This window comes from Myxocyprinus asiaticus, chromosome 46 (genome assembly GCF_019703515.2).
Source record: "Myxocyprinus asiaticus isolate MX2 ecotype Aquarium Trade chromosome 46, UBuf_Myxa_2, whole genome shotgun sequence".
Lineage (NCBI taxonomy): Eukaryota > Metazoa > Chordata > Actinopteri > Cypriniformes > Catostomidae > Myxocyprinus > Myxocyprinus asiaticus.
In genome coordinates, this window is record NC_059389.1 from 29,445,541 (window position 1) to 29,459,001 (window position 13,461).

The 13,461-nt window shown below is 37.4% G+C and overlaps 2 protein-coding genes across 2 annotated transcripts in view; one reads left to right on the forward strand and one right to left on the reverse strand.

Moving 5' to 3' along the window:
• Positions 1 to 10,704, reverse strand: part of LOC127436308 (growth arrest-specific protein 2-like) — an 85,456-nt gene extending 74,752 nt beyond the window's left edge. Inside the window, exon 1 of the mRNA XM_051690381.1 lies at positions 10,579 to 10,704. The gene's annotated coding sequence lies outside the window, so the exon portion shown is untranslated. The remainder of the gene's footprint in view (positions 1 to 10,578) is intronic.
• A 682-nt stretch (positions 10,705 to 11,386) lies between these two features.
• LOC127436307 (Fanconi anemia group F protein-like) lies at positions 11,387 to 13,133 on the forward strand. Its single transcript, XM_051690380.1, has one exon. The coding sequence runs from the start codon at positions 11,525 to 11,527 to the stop codon at positions 12,536 to 12,538; it is 1,014 nt and encodes a 337-aa protein (XP_051546340.1). The 5' UTR covers positions 11,387 to 11,524; the 3' UTR covers positions 12,539 to 13,133.
• Positions 13,134 to 13,461: the final 328 nt, after the last annotated feature.

Here is a 13,461-nt window from a genome sequence, read left to right on the forward strand (position 1 = left end):
CTTTCTCTCAATTTATTTCAGCACAGGAGCTCTTTCATGAAGAAAAACAAAGAAAATGAAAGAGGAGATTTGGGTTTATCTGATAGACGTTTGGCAGGTAAAGTGAACTCTAGTGTACTATTTTGTGGAAGAAGGAAAATATACAGATTGACTTTCAGTTTTCTTTATTCTGCCAGCCATTCAGAGCCTTCCACAACAAAGTGACGATTGTTAGACCCAAGTCCTTATTCCCAGGTTGCTAAATTGGATTCAGGAGAGCCAAACTTAGGAAGAGGGGGTCCCGTTCTGCATCACTGAAGATATTTACACTTCTCAGAACTCATAACTTTGTTCTGGTATTCATGTGAGGCAAAAAATTATGGGTAGGGGGAAATCCCAAGAAACACTGGGTGGTATAATACTGTATATTAGCTCTGTTCCAAAACCTAGCATGCTACCTTGCTATCTACTGTCCACATGGAATGGAATGGAACCGCATAAGTAACTGATTTGAAATGCTCTACAAAGGCCCTTTCCCAAATGGTGCACATGATGTGGAATTGAGGAATTGCATTGGCTGTCATGTTCATGTGTCATAGAAGTCCATGAGATTGTTGTGTGTTCTAGTTCCATGTCTCCATGTAAATGCATAAGCGCCATTCTACAAGTACACTGGGGGAATCTCAAAGTTTTGTGTAAGAGGGAAACCCCACTATTGCAGCACAATTCCACTGTAGGTCAAGATGGAAAGTTAAGGATACATTCACAGCAACAGCTCTGGAATATCTGGAAATAAAGCAAAACAACAGATAATAAAAAATAGCTAAGTCTTCCTGAGATGCCATGTTTTTTATTTACATAAGCGTTGCGGGGAAATTACTGTATATGGAGGTAAAGATAAAGATAACACAGTGCATGTAAACGGGAATGCCACTTTCAAGTCTTAAGCAGCTTTCTCACAATAAAAGGCGTGAAATAAACTGATGCGAGCTCCAAAGTAGACTTTTATCCAACAGCCTATGTGGCATTGTGTCACCAAATTGAGGACTTGGATGAGGACCACATGGGCTTCATGCACCATTTGGGACAAATGCCTAAAGGTGCTAATATACCTATAGCGAACTGAAGAAATAATGGTTGTGACATAATTTCAAACAAAGTCTGGACTATACATACTCTGAACGCATAGTCTGCGCATGCACCTGGAATTGTTTGCACTAATTAGTGGGTCCACAAGGTGGCAATACTCACAGTTTGGCCTTGCTTTGGCGAAGCAGTGCAAAAAGACAGTGTAAAGGCCAGTGAAGGACAAAAGACGAAGGTGGAAAAAACAACAGTGGATGTTAGGAGATACCTATATTCGAATATAGAGACATCTTCATGGGTCTAAACTCCTGAAGAGAAATAGTCCATTATCACATAGTAGTCATAGTTATTGACTGTATGCATAAGCTAGCGAACACGTAAAAACAAAAGTATATTTTGGGCTTAATGTTGCAAGATTTCTGCATGCATAGTTTACAAAACCACTGCGATTAATGCATCCTCACCCTTCAAATCTTCAAACAACACTGATATAAAGTAGCAGGCTTTGTTGAGAACATGCAAATTAACCATATGAACTCATTTGATTGGCAGAATACACTAGAATTTAAAGAGAATGCACTCCCTTCAACCGTGTTTGCACAGATGTGTTATGCTTCTGGATTAGTACATGTGCAAAGAAAAACAGCATCAGGATGTTACAGTGAGATATAACTTCCTAAGACAAACAAGGAAATGTTCCTGTAACTACAAGTGCTGTTCACAAAAGAGTTTAACAAGAGACAGACACATTTGCTAATGCAAGCATTGCTACTGTTCATACCTTGTGCGTTAGTGATTTAAACTAACTCCTCAAATAGGGCTGTCAACTGGGCAGAGAAACTAAATACAAATTTTTACCTTTTATATTTTACCAAAATTCTAATAATATTCAAATTTTAAAGTCACCAGATTTTTAAATTGACGTTGTTAACACGGTGGTGCACTGGTGCCACAGTACTACCCCAGACACAAGCTTCATAATAACGGTGAAACCAAATTGTTTTTCATTCAATATAGTTGTATATATGGAAGTAATAATAGCAGTGGTATTCAGCTGAACTCGGTAGTAAAGCAGCTCAGACTCTTAGCCCAGGGGCTGTTGAAACTGATGGAGCACAACAGAATGGAAGTGAACGTGAGTATCTCAAGACGCACTTTCCTAATTGAACTCCTTTCCTGACAAAGCATTTGAAAAACTATTGCTTAATCTGAGAAATGCTGATAAGAGTGAAGAAGCAAATGGCCAAAGACCTCCACCTAAGGGGCTTTTCACACCAAATGCCGTTGTCAATCCACACAGTTTTCCAACAGTTTTTCTATGTAAACATGCGCTAGATGGACATCTTTGACCGTTTCGCCACATTTGTAGTTTATCCAGCATCTTGTGCAGGAGCGATGTGTTTTTTAGAGGCAGTGTAAAGTTAAAAAGAACTTCTACCTTTAAAAACATGTCTCAAGACACGTGTTTGTTCAAATGTATTTGTTGCGCTGCATCTAGCCATTTTTAGCACAATAATGTGATCAGTCTGAAGTCATCATCAGTGCTTGAAACACATCCAAAATTCAAATGCACAGTATTAGCATTCGAATGTGTTATCTTAAATTTGGTGAACATTCTATTTTTAATTTGACAGCCTTAACCCCAAGTATTAACCCTCGAGTCATTTTTGACCGAAATAAATTTTCCTTGTTTAATAAAAATGGTCCACCTGTGTGCCACACCGTTCTCGCATTCCACTGAGGGGCGGCAAGAGTATTTAAGCAGAGGAGACAGCGGCAGATGAGAGAGAGACGCACAAAGCTGCCTGTGTGTAGTATTGAGCTGAAAAGCCAACAGAGTTATGTGTAGTGAAGCTAAAAAGCATAACCTAGTGTGAAACAGTGTGTTACTGTGTGCGGCTGAAAAGTGCAACAATAAATGTCTACGTGTTTTGTCAAGCCAGCCCCAGCTTCCTCCTTTCCATGAACTGTTACAATTTGATAAGTCTAAGTGGTATTTGTGGTCAAAATTGACCAATTATTGAACATACACATCCACTCATTCTCATATTTCCTTCATGTTTAAACTTACAGAAGTGTAGGTTCAGAATTTTTAAAATTGTTTTTCAAAACTTTGATTATTTTATAAACTTCTATGCGTAACTCTTCTCACAAGTGCTATTATGTTTTTAAGTGTTTTTAATTCAGAATTTTTGCCTAGCAGACAATGAAATGGATCAAAAAATGTCAAAGTCTTACATTAAAAGGGGGACCCAAGCTACAGTATATCTAGAGACCAGAAAATCACTCTTGTTGGTGAAAACCACCAACAACCACCCAGAATACCCTTTCAACCACCTAGCATACCCTAATAACCACCCAGAATGCCCTAGTAATCACACAGCAATGCCCCAGCAACAAAATAAGAACACCTTAGCAACCACATAGCAATGCCCTAGCAACCATCCACAAACCTCTAGCAACAACTTATCAATGCCCTGGAAACCACCCACAACAACATAACAACAACATAGCAATTCCCTGGCAACCACCCACAACACTCAAGCAAACACCTAGCAATGCCCTATCAACCACACAGAATACCCTAGCAACCACACAGCAACACCCTAACAACAAAATCAGAACAACAATCAGTAACCACATAGCAAACACTCTGGCATCCGCCCACAACACCATAGCAACCTCAAATTAGTGTCCTGGCAACCACCCACAAAACCCTAGCAGACACCTAGCAATGCCATAGCAACCACCCAGAACACCCCAGCAACTGCACAGCAATGTCCTAGCAATAAAATCAGAACCCCTCAGCTACCACATAGCAATGCCCTGGCAACTACCCACAACACTAAAAAACACATAGCACTGCTCTAGCAACCACCCAGAACACGCTAGCAACCACTTAGCAATGCCATAGTAGCAAAATCAGAACACCTTAGCAACCACATAGCAACATCCTAACAACCACCCAAAACACCCACACAGCCACAGAGCAATGCACTAACAACAACCCACAACATCCTAGCAACCACAAAGCAATGCCCCAGCAACAAAATAAGAACAACTTAGCAACCACATAGCAATGCCCTGGCAACTTCCCAAAACACCCTAGCAATTACAAAGCAATGTCTCAGCAACAAAATTAGAACACCTTAGCAACCACATAGCAACTCCCTGGCAATCACCCACAACAACCTAGCAAACACCTAGCAATGCCTTAGCAACCACAAAGAACACCTTAGCAACCACATAGAAACGCCCTGGCAACCACCCACAACACCCTAGCAGCCACATAGCCATGCCCTGACAACCACCCACAACACCCTAGCAACCACACAAAATACCCTAACACCCACACAGCAACACCCTAGCAACAAAAAAGAACACCTTAGCAACCACATAGCAACACCCTGGCAACCACTCGCAACACCCTAGCAACCACATAGCAAATAAAATCAGAACATCTTTGCAACCACAGAGCAATGTCCTGGCAACCACACACAGCCAACCTACCAAACACCAACAATGCCTTAGCAACTGTCCAGAACACCCTAGCAACCACACTGCAATGCCCCAGCAATAAAATCAGATCAGATTAGGAGCCACATAGTAAAACCCTGGAAACAACCCAGAACAACATTGCAACCACATAACAACACCTTAGCAACCACCTAGCAACACTCTAGCAACCACCTTGCAACTACATAACAAAAGCCCTGTCAAGCAATAAAATCAGACCACTTTAGCAACCACATAGCAATGTCGTAGCAACCACCCAGAACACCCCAGCAACCACACAGCAACGCCCCAGCAATAAAATCAGACCACTTCTGTCACATGATTGTAGGTAGGACCCAAACGCAGAGGCAGTTTAAGGGCTTTTATTAAAAAATAAACAAAATACAAAACAAAACTCTCATGATGGAGAGGAACAACAAACAAAAACAAAACCAAGACAGACTAACCAAAGAACAGGAACCAACAGGAAACACAGACTGGCAAACAAATAACAAACAAACTTTACAAAACAATCTGGCACAGGACAGAACACAAGAGGAGCTTAAATAGGGAAGGGTAATGGGAAGCAAGTGCCACAGATAATGAGCAGGGTGGAGTAACGAGTAGTTGTCAGGGCAACAGAGCTTGCGTTCTCCACGTGGCACCTGCAAACACAAGAGGAAGAGGGTGAAACAGTGACTGGCTGAAGAGGGCCACAAAACAATGCCACGCTATGCCGAAGGAGGCCACGATATGCAGAAAAGGACAGCCCCGCTGAAAAATCCAGGGCCGATATCTGTTCCCAGTCCTATTCGCTGCGGATCCCAGTTTAAATCAGATTAATGTTGGTCACATTACCACTAATCACAGCAATTACATTTTAACCATAATGGTACTGCGTCTTCACGAATTTGCTTAATAATTAGTGATTTGTGTTACAGCAAAACGTCAAAGACAGTAAACAAATCATAGATATTAATGATTTCTCACTGGAGCAGTTTTAGGGTGCTTTCACACCTAGTCCATTTGAGCACTCCAAGCGCTCTCAGAGTGGTATAACATGTATATGTGAACAACCCAAGTGGTCTCAGATCCCCCTAAAAGGACCCAAAAGCAAACTGTACTCAGACCACCTCAGGAGGTTCGTTTGTGGGTCCTGTTGTGGTTTGATTGATTTGTGCGATGTGAAAGCGAAGAGGTACCAGTCCGCTTTGCATTTTATGACACAAGTACCTCGTGGCTTGCCATACATAGCTGCATTACATACTTCATATTACAGTACCAATTTACTGTCCACATATGGAATTTTAAGCAAATATAGATATACAATGATTACCATGACGTGTTTTTGTGTCTCATATTCCGTTCATGTTGTACTATTTGAGCACCTAAAATGAACGGACTGGCCACATTCAGAGCAGCATGTTAAGATGAACCACTTTAAAGTGCTCTGATGGGCGTACCATCTATGGAGGTTCGTGCGAAACTCCCATGAAAATACAAGCGAGGATTTTTATAGTTTCACTTTCATTTTATTTGCGCAATGGCAAATGTTCTTGGCTCATACACAATGTAAATGACACTCAGGAGGACACGCTTGCTTGCTCCATTACTCACGAGATGATAGATAAAGAAACATATTTTCAAATACACCTTGAATTTCAAATGTTTTCCTTCATGCGAAATAAGGCCTTGTAGGTTTTATCGGAAAACCTTAACATAAAGTGAGAGAGTGAAGAATTAAGGACAGAAATACAGTATACATTATTACTATTGCATAATGTGATATAATTAGCAGTGTTGTCTGGGTTTCATAAATTATATAACATATAAAATATTACTTTTTATGTAATTCTATCCCATAAAATGGGGCAATAACTTTTAATGAAAAATTCAATATTTTTTTAAGCCTTAAAAGTAATCATATAGCCCCGTTTTATTATATGATTTCAAGTTAAATATAAAAAATTACTACTTAAGGTGTAGGCCCATCTGTAATAAGCATACAGGTACGTGAACCTGAAGAAGTATGACAATGTGTATGACAATTGCTTATCATAATAATCGCAATTATTTATGAAAATGTATTGTCAGCCAAATTTCATAATCGTGACAGACCAAGCTGCAATTGGGTCTGAGTTCTTAAGGAGCTGTGGTGTGAATAACAAGGGGTCTGAGACCACATTAATGTGAAGAGGACCAAGACCACTGGGTCCTCTTTTAGTCCACTTACACTGTGAACACCAAAAGCACTGAGGTCATTTGCGGCTGGTTCCCTTTCTGGTTCACTTTAATCGAACTGGGTTCACTTAAAACGTACTATATGCGAAACCACCCTTAGAGCTTGTAACTGTAATAGATATATTTTTCTTATTTTTGAATGTATCTCTCTGTGTGTGATGCTCTCATGGTTTTTACTGCTTACCAGTATGTCACAATGACCTTTCAATATTGACAACAGTTCTTGACATAACTGTTTCAAAACAAATAAATTCACAAATAATGTAATTTTGGTAACTTTATAAAAAGGTTCTATTCGTTAACATTAGTTAATGCATTAGGTATGATGAACAAACAATGAACAATATATTTTTACAGCCTTTATTTATTATAATGTTTGTTAATAAAATTACAATTGTTCATTGTTAGTTCAAAGTATTAATGTTAATTAATACAACTTCTGATTTTAAAAATGTAATAGTATTCATAGTTCATTAGTTCTTTAGATCATGTTAACTACAGTAATGTTGTTAAATAATGTTAACAAATGGAACCTTTCTGTAAAGTGTAACCATACTGTTACTGTGTAGGGCATAAACATAACTGCAGCATATAACTTGCAAAAGTGTGGCAAAGGGCACTTTGAAAAAAAAATGGTATCGGTATCAGACGGTCTTAGTGTTAAAAAATTGGAGATTGGCATCGGCCTCAAATTTCCTGATGAACCACTAGCAACCACCCAACACACCCTTGCAACTACATAACAAAAGCTCTGTCAACCACCCACAACACCCTAGCAACCTCACAGCAACACCCCAGCAATAAAACCAGACCACTTTAGCAACCACATATAATAAAATAAACTAGAATTCACTGGGATCTCTTTCATTAAGAGGACTGATCAGCATTTTCTGGCTAAGGAAGTGATCACCATCTGGAAACTGATGCTCAGCAAACACACACCCCCACAACAGATGGACAGGACATGTACATTTCAATAAAAAAACAATATAAACACACATATATTGAGCGCATATGGGTGAAACCAAAGGTCAGTGTACAGTGTGACACAGAGCTGATACTGTTATATTGAACAATGTAATATTCTTTCACAGTCTTTATTTTTCTTGCAAACAACTAGTTATAGACTAAAGATGTGGCAGTACAGGTGTAGGTGTTTCCCATATGCTGTGAGAATCTCCCATCCCTAAACCATAAACGTTGAGGCAGAAATAATAACAGATTAAATACTCGCAAATACTCTGATTGTGTTGCAGTTATTTCAGACATGTTCAACAAGCACAGAACACACACTGTATTGTGTCCTTTATGGACTGAAGGGTAAAACACACACACAAACACACACAGACACACGTTTCCTTAGCAACACAATAGACTTCTATGGTTTTTATATAAAGGTAATTATAATGTCATTATTAAAAGAATATTATTTATTTTATTTACTTATCTTTACTAATTATTTATTTTATTTTATTTTTATTTTTTATTGAAGATGTCCTCAAATGTCCCCAATGGAGGTTTTGTGACATTTAGCTCACTTCTGAGGACAACTTTGTCCCCAAACTATCCCTAACCCTAACATAGCACACACACACAACATTCTCAGTCCGCAAAAAGTGGTTATTTACAAATTTCACATTATCTAAATGCAACCTGAATTTTGACCTCTCACATGCAGGTTCAGTTCAAGGTCATCATCATATCATCATTTTTTTAGGAAATAAATTTGTCTATGTTTAAGTTGCTATACACAGATATACAGTAAATTCTATTCTATCACATTCCAGTTCCTTGATGTTTGATGTATTATTCAGTCTGGCTTTAATTATGTTTACTAGCGTTTACTTGCTCAAACTGATATTTTTAAATGCACTGTCTGTAACCATTTAACTGAGACAGCTCATGTGAAAGAAAAACTCAAGCACAATACCTTGTACTGTACTGTTTTTTTTTTTTTTTTTTTTTTTTCTGTTGTCAAGTGGGCATGCTTGACATTTTATGACTGTAATAATATTTTAAAACTGCTGGTATACTCATCATCTATTTTTGACACTTTTAAAGAGAAAATATAAAACAGACTACATTATAAACAGTTGAAACTCTAGAATGTTAGTTGACCTGACATGACAAGCAGCATAGCATTACTATACATGCATTGTCATGAGTCATGACCTCATATTAATTGAGTGAAGTGTAATATTTGTACTTTAAAAAATGTAAGTGAACTGGGACATAAAGTGGTAACGGTAACACTTTACCATAAGGTTCCATTTGTTAACAATATTTAGCAACATAAGTAAATATGAACTAACAATACACAATACTTTTACAGCATTTATTAATCTTGGTTCATGTTAATTTTTTAAAATATAGTAATACATTTTTAAAATCAAACATTGCATATGTTTACATTAGTTAATTCATTATGAACTAACATGAACTAACAATAAACAACTGAATTTTTATTAACTAGCATTAACAAAGATTAATAAATGCTGTAAAAAATATTGTTCATTGTTAGTTCATCATACCTAATCCACTAACTAATGTTAACAAATGGAAAATTATTGTAAAGTGTTACATTACACTTTACATTCATGTTTCCTTTGTTAAGGGTTTATAAAGGGGTTCATTTACAAATGCATTATACATTATTTCAGTTATTCAGTTATAGCACCATGCATAAAAATGGGTGACTTTCATGTAATACTTGACACATAGTGAGCATTTTAACTTCTTTTACATGTTATAAATGTTTAATTAAAACACTTATTTATATATTAATAGCAAAAATAGATTATTATAGTGAGATTAAAAGGTTTTTTTGCTTCAGTCTGCTTTGTGTTTATATTCATTACTGTAATGTCTTGACTCATTTGTGTTGTCACTGTCCTTGTCACACTGAAGAAAAACAGCTGGTTTTAGCTGGTCCCCCAGCATAGCCAGGCTGGTCAGTTGGCTGGTATTAGAGGGGTTTTGAGCACTTTTTAGCTGGTCAGGCAGGGAGAAGACCACCCTGACAGCTCAGACCAGCTCTGAAACCAGCATGACCAGTTAAAACCAGCCAACCAGCTTAGGTTGATTTTAGCTGGTCTTTTCAGCAGGGATATAATAAAGCCTGATGACCATTAAACCAAACTGAACTTTATATACAGAAGATTCTAAAGTTGGCAACTACTTAATAACTGTTTGGCAGATGTCCACTTTACATTAAGGTACATTTTCATAGGTTACTAATGCTGAATAAGTGTTATTAAGCATTTACAATATGAGAGGAAAAATAGCTCACTATTTGGCAGGTAAAGTCACCCTTTCTATGCATGTTGTTAAAACTACATATTAATGGTTTTTAATGGATTTGGAACGAACATTAATACGAAGTGTTTCCAAAAAGGGCTAAACGTTGTGAAAAACTTAACGATGGCTAGTTACAGCAGCTTAATATACACCTATGAATTCTTAGACATTCTAACCTAGAATCTTTGCGTTTAAAAATAACACGTTTTTTTTTTGTCAACTCCCAAAATGTATTCCTAACAAAACTGTTTCTGCAGCATTATTCACTAACATTAGTTTCTGACCACCTAGCCCATATTGAAGGCTATTATGTCTCATTCTATTAAAAACAATTATGAAAAATGCATAAAATAAATAGATTAAAAATATTATATAAAATCAGTAACATCCCGATGAATATTCCTTAAAGCAATAAACTATTAAAAAAGACTGCATTGTAGCATACAAGTCTTATTTTCACACTTTCATATAGGTACTCACCCTACAGAATGTGCAGCCTGCAGTCAGTTTTTAATAGTAGACTGGAGTTTCACATGAATTCATGCTTTCCTCAATCGTAGAGTCCGCACACTGTTCATCATGACATTGATCCTCAAACACCCGAACTGTCACCGCAGAAGTTCAAAGCGCGCTCGCCTCCTTTCCTGCCGCTGACATGAGAAACGCGACGCGTCTAATCTGCGCGTCATAACCACACGGCTGCAGGAGACTAGAGGACTTATATATATATATATATATATATATATATATATATATATGTATATATATATATATATATATATATACTTTTTGTTGTTGTTTTTTTTTTAATTTTTAATTTTTTTTTTTTTTTTACGTGTTTTTTTTTTTTGTGTAAATACTGTAGGCTTAACTAAGTAACGTAAGCCTACTTACACAAAAAAACAAAACGTAAAAATCTGTAGAAAACCTTTTAAAAGTCATGAGAAATACGTATTTACACTATAAATATAGAATAAAAAAAAGTCCCTTGGTTAAAAAAAAATAGTTGTCACAAAACATTTATATTTCTAATAGGCGTATAAGATTCGTTTACAAAATTAAACGTGATAGACCAATCAATTATAATAAAAATATATTTATAGATATTGTATATATCTATGGATGGATATTTTTGCATTTAAATATAAATATATATTTTTAAAAAATAACAATAAAAAAAAACAATAATAATAATACATGAGTCGTCAATCTCCGTGTTTTATTTTGAAATACTATCGCGGAAGTTCAGAACCGCGTGAGTGACGTCAAGCGTGTCCTGCGCCAATAGTGAAGCTAGAATCCAGCACGCTCTTTTTCTCCTGTGTGTTGAGTTTTCTGCGTCGTTGTTGTTTGTTTGTTTTTTTAATCAACACTTTCCCTGCTCATATTGATGTGTTTGTGATGAGTTAATGCTGCAGTGACAGAGATGGAGTCTGTGTTAGGACACCTGCAGCACATACTGGAGTTACTGGCCGTGTCGCAGACGGACTGTGTGAATGAATGGGACTATCACACGACACTCAAGGCGTTTCAGTGGGCAGAGTACTGCGAGCACCTGCACAGCCGCTTCCACACGAACCCTGCGGTCAGACCCGCGCTCGAGTCCCGCGTGCATGACACCAACCGGCGCCTGCGGGAAACCTTTCCTTCATATTCTCCAGTGATGTTGTCAGAGCTCGCTCAGTGTCAACACAAACTGCTCATTAACTTACTCAGAAACCCATCTGCACCAAGCTCCATAGTCCAAAGACTGTTTCCCGATTCCAGACATACAGAACAGGGATTAAAGTTGGACCAGAATGGCCTTATTACTTGTAAATCTGCTTTTAAACTGCTATGCTGCAGTTTGGACAAGACTAGTTCTGCTGGTTTACAGGTTGAAGCAGAAGTGAGAGGTAAACTGCTCGGGAAACACTTGAACTCCATATTAACTCGACCAGGTAATGAAGACTATGCGAGAACGCTGTTGGAGTCCATCCTCTGTGACAGCGCGGGAAACATGGAAAGCCTTAATGACGTCATCGCATCTGCACTTCTTTCCAGTGATGACGGAACGAACAGCGTCACTCAGCGCTTCATCCTGGGCTGGCTTCAAAGTCACGACGGATGTTTTAGTAAACTGTGCGAGTCGTTGTCTCCTGGGCTGTGTAGCATCCTCTCCACACAGTCTGTGGAGTTTAAACAGGCATACTGGGGTGTTTTGAAACAGTGGGCGTCCTGCTTAGAGTATGACGTCTTGCAGAGCGTGTGGGTGCTGACGACAGATGGTTCTGTGACGTTTAATGTATTAGCTGATCGACTGAGAGATTTACTAAAGACAGGGTCACCATTAAAACAGGAGACGGAGACTCAGCTTGCAGAACTGAAACTGGAAAGTGGTGACTTTGATGTGAAAGGCATCAGTGTGTGGACTGATCTAATCATTCAACTGAAGCTGTAATGACATCACATTTGAATATGGTGATGGAAGTAAGGAATTGTATTTATGTTTAAGTAAATAACCTTTATTCATAAATTATGTTTTGTCTTTATTATTATGAGCCATGAATTAATATTGTAGTTTTCATAATTGGAAAACATGTAAAGATAGATACTTGTGTGCTTTCTGCCTCGGGCTCCGAGCCGACAGGGGGAGACAGTGCGCTGTATATAATATATATACATGGGTGTTTCTTCAATTGTGGGCAATTACATGTCCCAGGGCTTGATTTTTGTCAAAACTAACACATTAGAACTGACTTAGAAACCTTTTAGGCTTTTGTCATTTAGGGTACTTTTTAAATGCCTTTTATGAACAGATTTCAGTGTTTTAGCCTTGTCCCAGAACCAGATATTCAATATTAAACTATGAAAATCCGTTATAAAAATACAAATTATTAGATGTTTAAAATTATGTTAATCTAAACAAAGTGTGAAATAAAAATAAACTATTTTAATATTTATTATGTAAAAATTATTTCTATCAAATTTTTGTGTGTGTGTGTGGAAACTAGGACTGTCTCACAGTTGTTGCGTCTTTTTCACCACACCAAACAATTTTGCCCCTTACAATTTTTTTTTTTTTTTTTTTTTTTTTTTTAAGTGTACTTGTTAACCAAGTGGACAAAAGTGCCAATAAAGAGCATGCTGGAGATGAAATATTAAGGTAAATATCACTTGTGAGAAGAATATTTTATTTGGTGCCATTTCCAGTCAAAATGTTATTTTGCCAAATTATGCAAAAAGTAAAAATATTCATGTATATTTGTATTTATGATTCATAAAATGTTAGCTTCGAAATTAGCCTAAACAAGACAAAGTAGTCAGCCATTTTATTTCAAAAACATTAAAAATTTCATTCCCACATGTGGTGGGAATTTGCAT